General features: G+C 49.2%; 1 protein-coding gene across 2 annotated transcripts in view; it reads left to right on the top strand.

The window, feature by feature from the left end:
* Positions 1 to 13,372, top strand: part of dag1 (dystroglycan 1) — a 37,610-nt gene extending 24,238 nt beyond the window's left edge. For both annotated transcript variants that reach the window (XM_012851715.3, XM_021310133.2), the window contains exons 3-4: positions 6,960 to 7,424; positions 9,211 to 13,372. In XM_012851715.3, the coding sequence (XP_012707169.2) occupies positions 6,960 to 7,424; positions 9,211 to 11,022 (2,277 nt within the window). In that variant the 3' untranslated portion in view covers positions 11,023 to 13,372. The remainder of the gene's footprint in view (positions 1 to 6,959; positions 7,425 to 9,210) is intronic.
* The last annotated feature ends 297 nt before the right edge of the window (positions 13,373 to 13,669 follow it).

The raw sequence follows: 13,669 nt of genomic DNA, 5'->3' as shown, positions 1-13,669 counted from the left end.
ATGTGTGTTATTCTAAACGTTGCTCTGCCATTAAAATGTGACGATGGAGCGCGCCCAGCGCTGGAAATCAGACCCGCAGCCTGCAGCGCGTCCACAGCCGGCCCGTTCAGCAGGCAGCGGGTCAGCGCCAACAGAAGCCGGTTCCAGCTGCGCTGCTCACATCCAAACAGCCAATGTTTGGGTCTGCAAACAAACATGAAGTCCCCTGCTGTGAGGAGAGAACGAGCGGAGCTAAAATGACCAGGAGGACCAGGAAGACGCTGGGCTCTACAGAGGAGACGGCTAGAAGCATCTTCAGCGTCCGGGCCCATCTGGACTCGGTCCATCAGAACCAGCAGAGATGGCTGTTTTCCTTCCAGCCAACATGAAGCTTTGAGGGCAGAAAAATGGAGGCTGTGTGTCTCAGAGTTTCTGGTGGTAGCAGGAACGCTCCAGTGAGCGGCTGATATGTCCACAGAGAGAAGGTCCTCTCTGTGGACCTCTTCATCCTGCATGAAGACCCGATAAAAGGTCAACCAGAACATAGACGGTCTCTGCCAGGACCACACTTCCTGCAGTAAAGCATGACGACTCGCACCAGAACCTGTGTAGAAGCATAGTCTGGATTTATTCAATTCAGTTTTGTTCATATAGCACCAATTCATGAAACACGTCATCTCATCTCAAGGCTCTTTCCAAAGTCAGACTCCATCAGATCCTCCAGGTTGGTGAGAAAGTTTCCTCTCTAAGGAAACCCAGCAGGTTGCATCAAGTCTCTCCAAGCAGCATTCACTCCTCCTGAAAGAGCGTAGAGCCACAGTGGACAGTCGTCTGCATTGTTGATGGCTTTGCAGCAATCCCTCATACTGAGCATGCATGAAGCGACAGTGGAGAGGAAAACTCCCCTTTAACAGGGAGGAGAACCTCCAGCAGAACCAGAACCAGGCTCAGTGTGAACGCTCATCTGCCTCCACCCACTGGGGCTTAGAGAAGACAGAGCAGAGACACAGAAAGCACAGAAGCTCACATTGACCCAGGAGTACTTTCTATGTTAGAGAAGACAGAGCAGAGACACAGAAAGCTCAGAAGCTCACATTGACCCAGGAGTACTTTCTATGTTAGAGAAGACAGAGCAGAGACACAGAAAGCACAGAAGCTCACATTGACCCAGGAGTACTTTCTATGTTAGAGAAGACAGAGCAGAGACACAGAAAGCACAGAAGCTCACATTGACCCAGGAGTACTTTCTATGTTAGAGAAGACAGAGCAGAGACACAGAAAGCACAGAAGCTCACATTGACCCAGGAGTACTTTCTATGTTAGAGAAGACAGAGCAGAGACACAGAAAGCACAGAAGCTCACATTGACCCAGGAGTACTTTCTATGTTAGAGAAGACAGAGCAGAGACACAGAAAGCACAGAAGCTCACATTGACCCAGGAGTACTTTCTATGTTAGAGAAGACAGAGCAGAGACACAGAAAGCACAGAAGCTCACATTGACCCAGGAGTACTTTCTATGTTAGAGAAGACAGAGCAGAGACACAGAAAGCTCAGAAGCTCACATTGACCCAGGAGTACTTTCTATGTTAGAGAAGACAGAGCAGAGACACAGAAAGCTCAGAAGCTCACATTGACCCAGGAGTACTTTCTATGTTAGAGAACACAGAGCAGAGCCACAGTGGACAGTCGTCTGCATTGCTGATGGCTTTGCAGCAATCCCTCATACCGAACTCATCCAGGGAACAACTGAAAACTCTTCAGTTTGTTTTGGTACTCATGCACCCACCTTCAAATTCTGCCCAGCACAAGTTGCCAGTATCAGAACCCGCCACTGGGTGGAGACATCAGCAACCCACCCACCCCACCCCCGCAGTAAACACGTTGATTCTTCAGAAAAACCATCACCTGCTTAATTCTCAGGGTTTAACCAGGTGATGGCCGGTCAGCACTGGTTTCTGTCCCTGGCTGACAGGACGGAGCGTTTAGTCAGAAACTAAAGCGTGCAGGATGTGGTGATGCTGACGTCCCATCAGAGCGTTCCTCACAGACCCTCTGATGATTTATACCTTCATATAAACCTCCAGGTTAAGTTCTGCCACCGCTGCAGTAGCTCTCCCTTCTAACCCCGGCCCATCAGCACCACCGGGTCCCCCCCTGCCAACCGGACCTGCTGCGCCCCACCCCCCCCCCCCACCCCCCCGCCGCGGCCTGAACAGAGCAGCTGAGGAGGCAGCGGGGGTGGGAGCAGCCATGCAGAGCGCGATGCGGCTGATGCCACTGATGTGTGATAATGTCTGCCAGTGTTTCACGCCTGTCACTCACAGACGCATCACGTGCGTTCTGAGCGGCGGTTGTGGCACGGCGGCGGCTGGCGGCGCAGCTTTCTGAGCCGATAGTCATGGTGGCTCTGCGGCTGACGCGCTGAGGAGAAGCTGATGAAAGAAGCTCCGGCTCTGATGAGATTAGAACTCGTTTCCTTTTAATTAGTCTTCTTAAGTCGGGGCCAAACAGATGTGGCTCGCTGCGGCACTCAGGCTGCCGTTCATTCTTCAGACTCAACATTAACATCTATTATGCTGAAAACCTCTTCCTGCTCAGAGCCGGCAGTTGGAGTGGTTTCCCTGCAGTGAAGTTCCTGAACGAGGCGTTTAACTGCAGCTCTCAGAGGTTATCGCTCTGCTCGGAATAAATTAACTCTGCTTGTTGCTTCTCTCCTGATCGTCTCCGTCCTTAGCTGTCCTTGCCGCCACCTTAACGGCTTCTACAAAGTAGTTCTGTCCCGTTTGGTCCTGCTACGTCCTGCTACGTCCTGCAGGGTTTCCTCCCGTCCTGGAGCCGGCGCAGGCGCAGGCTCAGGCGCAGGCTCAGGCCTCGGCTGCAGGACGACCAGCTTTGTGCTGAGAAACTCTGTAGAACATTGATGAATTCTGTTCATCAATGTTCAGGAATGAAAGCAGAGAGAGTCTGCTGGGTTACTGAGGGGTATTGCTGATTTCAGCAATAGTTTCACTCCTGGTTTACCAGATCTGCAGCTTTCACTCATTTCCATAAACATTGAGTCATGATGGCTGGAAGGGAAACACGAGGAGGGAGTTCTGTTAATTTGATCCCCGAGTCTGGACTGTTACTACTGGTTACTACTGGTTACTATTGGTTACCTGGTTACCACTGGTTACCTGTTTATTACTGGTTACCCATTTACTACAGGTTACCCGGTGACTACTGGTTAATACTGGTTACCCGGTTACCTGTTTACCACTGGTTACCTGTTTATTACTAGTTACCCGTTTACCACTGGTTACCTGTTTATTACTAGTTACCTTTTCACTACTGGTTACCCGGTTACTACTGGTTACCCGGTTACCTGGTTACTATTGGTTACCTGTTTACCACTGGTTACCTGTTTATTACTAGTTACCCGTTTACCACTGGTTACCTGTTTATTACTAGTTACCTTTTCACTACTGGTTACCCGGTTACTACTGGTTACCCGGTTACCTGGTTACTATTGGTTACCTGTTTAGCACTGGTTACCTGTTTACTACTGGTTACCCATTTACTACTGGTTACCCATTTACTACTGGTTACCTGGTTACTACTGGTTACCTGTTTACCACTGGTTACCTGTTTATTACTAGTTACCTGTTTACCACTGGTTACCTGTTTATTAATAGTTACCTTTTCACTACTGGTTACCCGGTTACCTGGTTACTATTGGTTACCTGTTTAGCACTGGTTACCTGTTTACTACTAGTTACCTGGTTACTACTGGTTACCCATTTACTACTGGTTACCTGTTTACCACTGGTTACCTGGTTACTATTGGTTACCTGTTTACCACTGGTTACCTGGTTACTACTAGTTACCCGTTTACCACTGGTTACCTGTTTATTACTAGTTACCCGTTTACCACTGGCTACCTGTTTATTACTAGTTACCTGTTTACTCCTGGTTGCCTGTTTACTACTAGTTACCTGGTTACTTCTGGTTACCCATTTACTACTGGTTACCTGGTTACTACTAGTTACCTGTTTACCACTGGTTACCTGTTTACCACTGGTTACCTGTTTATTACTAGTTACCTGGTTACTACTGGTTACCCATTTACTACTGGTTACCTGGTTACTATTGGTTACCTGGTTACTATCGGTTACCTGTTTACCACTGGTTACCTGTTTACTACTAGTTACACGTTTACTTGTGACCGCCTGTTTGTCACTGATTAGCTGTTTACTAATCAGTGGTACCTGGTACTAATTTCAGGTTCTTCTCTTTTGCATAAAGTATTTTTATTTTTATTTTTTTTCTGATATCCTGATATTTACACAAAGGCAGGTTTAAGGATGGGAACCTTTTTCCTTCTGGGGTGTAAATTCATCCGATGGCACTATGGATGATAGTGGAACCATAATTTTGAGAGGAATACTTTATTTGCAGTATAAAAACACATTTTTAACCTATTTAATTTAATGATAGAAATAAAAACAATTTTCAGTTTATAAAAATGTACTAAAAGCTTAAAGGCATACTATGCAACATTTTTCAGTTAATTAATATGTTCCATACCGTTTTGGATGATTAAATGAGTCATTTCAGGTTGAACTAAGGTTTTCTCGGCTGCCCTGGTGGTCTGTGGGGGAAATACCGCACTTGCAATTGCAGGAGCAGTCGGCCCGCACACACAGGCTCAGTAGTCTCGTGTGCATCACGAGAGTCGGTCTTGCTTTACGGAGAGAACTGCTACACGCCCGCAGTGAACGGCGTGCTCGTTGGTAGCGCAGTGGCGATATTTGTGCAGTTATCATGGCGGAACCAGCGAGAAAACAGCGAAAGCCCATGTTGGAGCAGGCAAGAAAGAGGAAAAGGGCTCTGGACAGAGAGAGGAGTCGTACACGGGTGAACATAGAAGGCTGCAAGGCTGACGCGGACCTCGCGTTTCTGCTGATGCGATTGTTAGTAACATTGTAGAGTTTCCCTCACGCTACCGCCTCGCCGACATTCCAAAAAAATAATAACAAAAAAATAAAACTAACTCGATATGCGCGCCGCTCCGCTCAGCCGGTCAGCGGTGCAAAGTTTGTCTCCCCCCCCCCCCCGCTCCGCTCAGCCGGTCAAATAAACATGCAAGCATATCGAGTTTTATTATTATTATTATTATTATTATTATTATTATTATTATTATTATTATAATAATCTTTTTTTATGTTGGCGAGACGCTACCGCGGCGGCTGCGGCTTGGAGAGGCAGTGGCGGTAGCGTCTCGCCAACATAAAAAAAAAAAAAATAATAATAATAATAAAACTGGCGAGGCGGCGGCGGTCGCCTCGCCAAGATAGCGCTGCAAGAAGCTTGATGTTCATACCTTCACTGTGTTAGTCATTGTTTGTACTGCCGTTTTTTTTACTTTTCGTTGCGTTCGCCTGTCTGCTAAGCTCAAAACAACCGCGCCTGGCTTGATGGAGAAACCAGAACAGCTGAGCATCTTTATGACAGTGCACTTTTACTTTCGCCCTCTTGGGGGAGCCTCGCTGGAAAATCAACCCCGGTTGCATAGTATACCTTTAAAGCTATATCCTGACTTATAGCGACCTGGTTCATTTCAGGTCTAGCTTCTAAGATGCCAAAACGTCCTCGGCTCTGAAGAGGTTTAATCTAATTTAGTGCAAACACCTGTTACCTACCTGGCTGTGTTTCAGGTCAGGAGAGGGCCGTGTAGGAAGTGTTTGGTGACCTGCTGCAGCCATGCTGCCCGCTCTTCATGTTTTATATTTTATTACGACCACCAGCCGGTCCAGCCTGAAACAGACCAGCCGGTGGGGAATCCTCCCGACCCGCCCCTGTTGATGAACCAAGCTTCAGCTGTAGGACAGACGGACTCTTGTTTGACACCAGAACATTCTGGTGAACCGGGTACGTTCAGTGACTGCAGGGCGTCCAGCTTCTGCAGCTGCACATCAGACCACACCATCATCCCTGCTGACTCCAGCCTGGCAGGAGATGATGTGCTTCATAGCCTCTGGGCTGATGCTGTTTGGTTTTCTCCATCCATGGCTCTGTGCATCATGGTCAGATATCACTGCTTTGGTCCCCTCTGTCTGTAGAAGCTGTGATGGAAGCTCCTCATCAGCTCTGGTTCTCCCTCAGAATGGGATTTGTTGGCTTTTATCTCCCAGAAAGGTGTGGAACCTCTTTTAGAAAACCTCAGCCTGGCTTCAAAGGGAAGGAGAGGAGGCGAGGCTGATCGTCTGGTCCTGTGTCTGTTCTCTGATGAGGAGGCCTAACCGCTGTCTTATCAGGGGTCCGGGGACGATCCGTCTCCAGGACAGACTGTAAAAGATGAGAACACCTGACTGAAACCAAACGTTGAGCTCCGTCTGCTTGTGTTTGCTGCTCCTGAGCTGGTTAGAGCCGTAATGATGCATCCTGGGAGCAGCGTCCCTGCATAATTTATTAACCAGGATTTATTAGCCGCAGAATTAATTTGTTGAAGGGGTGGGGGGCTTCCACTCTTGTTTTTGAATTTATTTGTGTGGCTGCATTGTCACTCCCCCGTGATCCATTTCTCCCCATCAGCCCCCTACCAGCCTCGTAATTGGAAGACTTATTTTAATTTTAGCCTGGCTTAAATCACAATTCAGAGCTCCACTTGTGTTTGCATGTGTGGTGGTGTAGGGTGGGGGGGGTTGATGTGGATTTATTGTCTGGCTACGGCAGGTACCTGGAACGGATACTGTGATTTACTGCTGCCTCCTGGTTAAGGTGGCGCTGAGGAAAGCCAGCCTCTCTCTGCGTCACAGAAACGTGTCTGGGGTCTCTTAGAGGTGACGGCCTGTCCACTAAAACTCATCCTAGAAGGTTTCTTCTCTGTTTTCTAGGTGCCCAACGTCAGTCCCAAGCAGTGATTCCCAAATGTATCTCCTGTAAAAGCCTTTGTGTTTTGGAACGTCTGTTTATTCCCTGCGTCTGGTTTGTCTTCCAGGTGACCGAGGTGGGGAAGGAGTCCCTGCCCGCCTGGCTGCACTGGGATGTCAGCAGCCGAATCCTGCGGGGGCTCCCTCTGGAGGAGGATAAAGGAGTCCACTACATCTCTGTGACCATCTCCAACCACACCAAGCCCCCCTCCTCCTCCTCAGAGGTGTTCTCCATCGAGGTGCACCCTGAGGACCACTTTGACGCAGACTCGTCTCCGCCGCTGTCCAACCAGGCAGCCGTCGAGGCTCACCTGCAGCCGTTCATGTGCAGCGACGAGGAGCCCGTCACGGTCCTGACGGTGATTCTGGACGCTGATCTAACAAAGATGAGCTCGGAGCAGAGGGTGGAGCTCCTGGACAACATGAGGAGCTTCTCTGGAGTGGAGCTGCAGTTCATGAAGATGCTGCCCGTGGTCAACAACAGGCTGTTTGACATGTCTGCGTTCATGGCAGGTCCAGGCAACGCCAAAAAGGTCGGTGGATCAACACGTTTCCAGTTTCAACACTGTTAGTTTTTTTTTTCCAGCTTTCTGGGCTAACTGTCACTAATTTAAAAGCTTTAATCATTTCTTCTGATTTCTATAGAAGATAAATATTCTTACTGGTTATTCTTAACTTCTGAACTTCTCTTGATGCTCTGGTTGCTGGACCAAATCCTGACCGACATCGATCCGTTCTCTTCCTTAATGCTGGGAACTGATCCCAGTTTGCTGGTGGGGTTCTGATCTGTCCCCACAGATTAAACCACAGATCCTCTCCAAACTGTCCGCTGGTCTTGGAGGACATTTTGATCCTGTTCTTTATATAAGGCAGAGTTCTTGGACAGGAACGGGAGGAGCAGCCACTCATCAGATAGGGATACTTGATGGTTGCACCACACAGGACTACTGGTAGCTCTCAGCCTTTCTACTCCAGATGTTCCCAGCAATCAGAAGATAAAACAGCCCTCTGACAGTCATCTTCTGTCCATCCTGGTACTTCTGCACAGATTCGATCTGTAATTGAGGGTTTTCTTTGCTCCCTTGCTGCCTTTCATGTCCAGGAATCTTCATCTCACTTTGCAAGGAGATGCAGTCAGGCCCATCTGGTGCCGATGCTGGGCAAGCTCTGCCCTGGCGGCAACATGTTTGATTACTGGCCTTCTCTGCAGATTGACCTCTCAACTTAAAGGTCCAGACCATCTGGAAAACTCTTCTTTCAGATGCAAAATTCTCAGCATGAGATGCTAGCAGGCGATGCTAACAGGGGAGGCTAACAGTTGATGCTAACAGGCGATGCTAACGGCTGATGCTAACGGGCGATGCTAACAAGGGAGGCTAACAGGCGACGTTAACGGCGATGCTAACGGCTGATGCTAACGGGCGATGCTAACAGGGGATGCTTGCAGGCGATGCTAACAGGGGAGGCTAACAGGCGACGTTACGGCGATGCTAACGGGCAATGCTAGTAGTCGATGCTAACAGGAGATGGTAACAATGGAGGCTAACAGTGGATGCTAAGAGGAGATGCTAACAGTTGATGCTAACAGGGGATGCTGATGCTGAAAGGGAGGCTAAGAGGAGATGCTAACAGGGGATTTTAATAGGGGCTGCTATATAAGGAGATGCCAATGGGCGATGCCAACGGGCGATGCTAACAATGGAGGCTAACAGGGGATGCTAAGAGGAGATGCTGACAGGGGAACACAATGACTTCAGCACATCAGCTTCTGTTTCACAGCCGTCTTTCTGCTGCATAGATTGCACTGATGGGCTGTTTCAGCCAGACTCTTTCACAGCTTCACCAGTGCTGATCACTGCTTCTTTACTTTCTGAACATCTTTGTAAATAATTTATATCCATCTGTTCTCTCCACATGATGATGCCAAATGTGATTTGTCACCACAAAGACAAAAGCTGCTATATCTGCAAAACACAATATTTTACTGAGTGTACAGTCAGGGAAAAGTGAGTAAAACCTCTTCAGTTTAAAGATTTACCTTTCTGGCCATAAAAGACCTGTAGCCCTCAGCAGGTCTTAAACCCAGCATGATATTTTATGCAGTTGTTGAGCCTTTGAAAGGTTTTAGGAGCTTCCTAACCTGATACAGGTTCTGCAGCAATTTATTCAGAAAAATAAACTCTCCCAATCAGCTGTCAGAGCGATGAAAGGTTCCTACGCTCTTTAAGAAAATGAATAAGTTGTACCGTTGCAGCATATTCAGCTTTTTTGCCCCTCTCTGAAACCCAATGACTTCATCACTAGTGTTTGTTTTTTCAGGTGGTGGAGAACGGGGCTCTTCTGTCCTGGAAGCTCGGCTGCTCATTGGACCAGACCACTGTTCCAGATATCGACAGTGTCCAGGGTCCAGCTAAAGAAGGTGCAATGTCTGCCAAGCTGGGGTACCCTGTGGTGGGATGGCACATTGCTAACAAGAAGCCGCACGTCCCAAAGCGTGTGAGAAGACAGCTGAACAACACTCCGACGCCCATTCTGGCTGTGCTTCCTCCGACGACAGCAGTGGAACCTCCAGTGAGGATCGTCCCAACCCTCTCCTCTCCTTCTATTGCTGCACCTACAGAAAGTTCTGCCCCTCCTGTACGAGGACCCGTGCCCCTTCCAGGAAAGCCCACAATCAGAATCCGTGACCCCATTGCCCACACCCCAACCCTGGGGCCACCTCAACCAACAAGAGTAATTGAGACCACCAGCACCATTTCCATTCAGCCAACCGTGGCCAGGCCCACCTATGTGGTACCCACCGCCATACCGCCCATTCCACCCAAAAAGCCCTCCAAGAAACCTAGGAAGCCCATCACCACTCCAATGACCTCCACATCCAGCGCGCCCACGGTCAGTTCCCCATCACCTGGTGTCATCCATGATCCATCCAATGAAGCGCCCATCCTGAGGAACCCCATTGACCAGGTCAACGCACTGGTGGGCACCTATTTCGAGGTTAAAATCCCTTCTGATACGTTCTTTGATAAAGAGGACGGACCAACGGACAAGCTGCGTCTCACCCTGAAACAGAAGTACAATGAAGGGGTTGGAGACGAATCCTGGATCCAGTTCAACACCACCAGCCAGCTGCTGTACGGCCTGCCTGACGTCCGCCACATTGGGAAACACGAGTACTTCATGCAGGCGACCGACAAAGGTGGACTGGATGCCATCGACGCCTTTGAAGTGAGAGTGAACCGCTGGCCTGCCAACGACAAAACTCCGGTCCTGTTCACAGCCCGCTTTGAAGGAGACCCCCGGTCGGTCACTAACGACATCCACAAGAAGATCCTGCTGGTCAAGAAGCTGGCGTACGTACTGGGGGACCGCAACAGCAGCACAGTGAGTTTAAGGAACATCAGCAAAGGGTCGATTGTGGTAGAATGGACAAACACCAGCCTCCCCCAGCACCCATGTCCAAAAGAACAACTCAGAAATATGAGCAGGACGCTTGGAGATGCAGATGGAAGACCCTCACAGAGGTTCAGGAACTATATGGGGCCTGAGTTCAGTCCGTTGGAGGTGAAGGTGCGGGGCAAAGCAAGCTGCCGGACATACTCCTTCATCCCGCCCGCAGAGATCGAGATCCCAGAACCTTCAGCGGTTACTCCAGGTCTGGGATCGAGCCGGCACAGCACAGATGATGTCTACCTTCACACAGTCATCCCTGCTGTGGTGGTGGCGGCCATCTTGCTGATCGCAGGAATCTTTGCGATGATCTGCTACAGGAAGAAGCGGCGGGGCAAGCTCACCATTGAGGATCAGGCCACCTTCATCAAAAAGGGGGTGCCTATCATCTTCGCAGATGAGCTGGATGACTCCAAGCCTCCTCCCTCCTCCAGTATGCCCCTGATCCTCCAGGAAGAGAAGCCCCCTCTGCCCCCCCCTGAATACCCCAACATGGCCAGTCCGGAGACCACTCCCCTCAACCAGGAGCTGCTGGGGGAGTACACGGCTCTGCGAGACGAGGACCCCAACGCTCCCCCTTACCAGCCCCCACCTCCCTTCACCGCTCCCATGGAGGGCAAGGGCTCTCGTCCAAAGAACATGACTCCCTACAGATCCCCACCCCCCTACGTGCCCCCCTAAGACTTGTTGGCCCCTCCCCTGAGAGGGTGGAGGGAAGCTCCAGGAACTGTGCTGGTTTCTGTCTGGACTTTTACAGGAAGAGATGTCAAGAGGTGCTAAAGTTCCAAAACAACAGGAGACTATGGTCTGGGTGGGTTTGGGATGTCGGACCTGCTTTGAGGGACTACTGGTTCTGTGGTAGCCCAGGTCCTGCGATGGCCTGGACAAGTCTCATCCCAGTGGGCTTATGGTTCCACCCAGCTGCTCAGAAGAAACACCTGGGAGAGCCACTCTCCCTCCTCAGCGTCTGATTTTATTTTCTTAGATTTGAATACTGGATTCTATTTTACGTTCTTCTTTTTCCCAGGAACTGGTTTTCTTTCTCACTGGACTGAAGTGTTGCCTAACAGCCTTTGTTGTGTCCCGCTTTTAAACGACACCAGAGCAGAATAACGTGTCAGCGCACCTCTGCTGGCGTCAGATTCTCCTCCAGGTCTGAGGATCTCAACTCGCCACCGCAGGCGACGCAGACCAAGCGGAGGCCCAGATGTGCGCGTGTGAACGAGTGTGTGTGTTGATTCGGATTCATAGCGGTTTGCCTTTTAACTCTATTTATCTGTTTCTATCCTTATTCACAATTTCTAGCAAAGCTGAGAATAACAAGGTAGCCTAAAACGCCGTAGAGATGAGTAACCATTTGTTCTGTTTTTAAGTTCACTGCATTTATGGAAGACGGTTTTATTTTGGGTGGAAAGAATCGAGACAGGATTATCTTCCTGAATCCTTGGGGGTGAATTTTTTTATTCCCGTATTTCTACAAGACAAATCAGCCACAACATTTTGTCCCTTCAGCTGATTCTGAAACGACAGATGAGAAGAACTGGGTGGGGGGGGGGGGGGGGGGCTCAGCGGGCAGAACAACATAGCAACCATGAAATCCTGGAATAATGCCTTAGTCATCTCTGATCCGACCATCGCTGATCAGGACGGCAGTTTGCTCTAATACGTGAGATAAAGCCGGTCTTGGCACAATCTGTACTTTTGGTTTCATAAACTATGAGGTTTACTAACTAATAAATAACCAGGGTCCCGATCTAACCGTTGGAGAGGAGACAGTTTTCAGAGTTAGAAACATCCGATTGGGTTCTGGTGGTATCTCAGCCGCTGAGGATGGTTTTAAATGATAGAAAAGCGGTTCTGTTATGTGGGCCGTTAACAGGTATCTAATCCTGAAACGCTTCCTTGTTCCGTCTCTAAATGAGTGAATCTGATCTGTAACACACTCCCCGGCCCAGAAAGAATAATCCAGTCGGTCCAGAATTCGGTCTGCGTTACGTAAAAGTTGAGATGTGACGGCGTTACAGGCAGTGACTGCAGCGCCCCACAGTGATTCACACTGAGGGCAGAACCTGATGAAGTTCTGGAGGGTCATGTTGAGCAGTGGGCTGGGTACCCCTGTTACAAAGCAGAGCCCGGTGTCTGCGTGGTTCTGGTTCTGATGTTCCAGATCACTGGACCAGCTCAATGTGACCCTGGTAGGCCTCCATCCTGTAAGGTTCTGGTGACCGCCTGCAGCCCTACTGCTCCATTCATCCGTCCACCTCTGATGCCCGCTGGTGTTGGTTGTGGACCCGTCGGTTCCTCTGGGTCCGGTCCATCAGTGGACTGCATGGACCCGGTCAGTGTTAAACCCATCCGGGTTTTAACGGGTGTTCACGGCTTAGCGTCGGCGCAGGTTGGCCTTTCCTCTGCGGTACGGCGGGACTACAGCCCAGAAATGTACTGTAAACCAGGGATAGTTATTTTTCTACGTGCCATTGGGACTCTCCCAGAACTGAAGCATTTATTTCAGATTTGTTTCCGGACGCAACGGAGATAATTGTTGCTGAGATTCAGGAAAAGAAAAAAACATTGAGTTTCCAGCCAGTTCCTCCAAGAAAAAGCAATGAAACATTTTTTTAATTACTTTTTGATACAGCCTCAAATAGTTTATTAAAATGATCACAATTAATGATTAGTCTTCTTTGATTTCTTTTAGCTTAGTTCATGATTCAGTTATTTACACTTTTTTTTCTTGTCATGGGTCACATTTCCTGTCGGATTGTTTTGCTGTGTTTGCATCTCTAATGTACCCCTAACACAGCGATGGAAGGAGCCGTGTGGTTTGTTTCAGTTCTCCATCCTTCTGTCTGAGGTCCATTTGAAAGTGACCCTTTGCAATAATGGCGTTGGGCGTTGTGCAGCGACTGCTCCATGCAGCCTCACGCCACCGACTCATGCTGTCATGACGTTGGTTATTGCAGGATGCCAAGACTTTTTTGCTTATGGAGTGTGCATTGTAATAATAAAACCAACTGGTACCTTAATCACAGCGCTGGCCTGCTTGTCTTTATTGTTTCTGGGTCACCTCGTCCTTGCAGGGTCTGCTGGGAGCTGCCTGACCGTGAAGATGTCTCGTCATGTTGCTCCACCAAACCTGACGGATGTCTGCGCCGAAACGTTTCTGTCTCGTTCTCCGCCCACTCCGCCCACTTATCCTTGGATTGATGAACTGTCCTGTTCTGAATCCTCCGGAGGTTTTCCCACCTGGACGAGCTTCATGCTGTCTGGAGGCGAGACGCTGGTGTCCATCTTGTTCAGAGGCCTTTGTCTGGTTAAACAATTAACT

The sequence above is a fragment of the Fundulus heteroclitus genome, chromosome 20 (genome assembly GCF_011125445.2).
Source record: "Fundulus heteroclitus isolate FHET01 chromosome 20, MU-UCD_Fhet_4.1, whole genome shotgun sequence".
Taxonomy (NCBI): domain Eukaryota; kingdom Metazoa; phylum Chordata; class Actinopteri; order Cyprinodontiformes; family Fundulidae; genus Fundulus; species Fundulus heteroclitus.
Note: the sequence above shows the minus strand (reverse complement) of the source record. Positions and strands in the feature narration are given on the sequence as shown.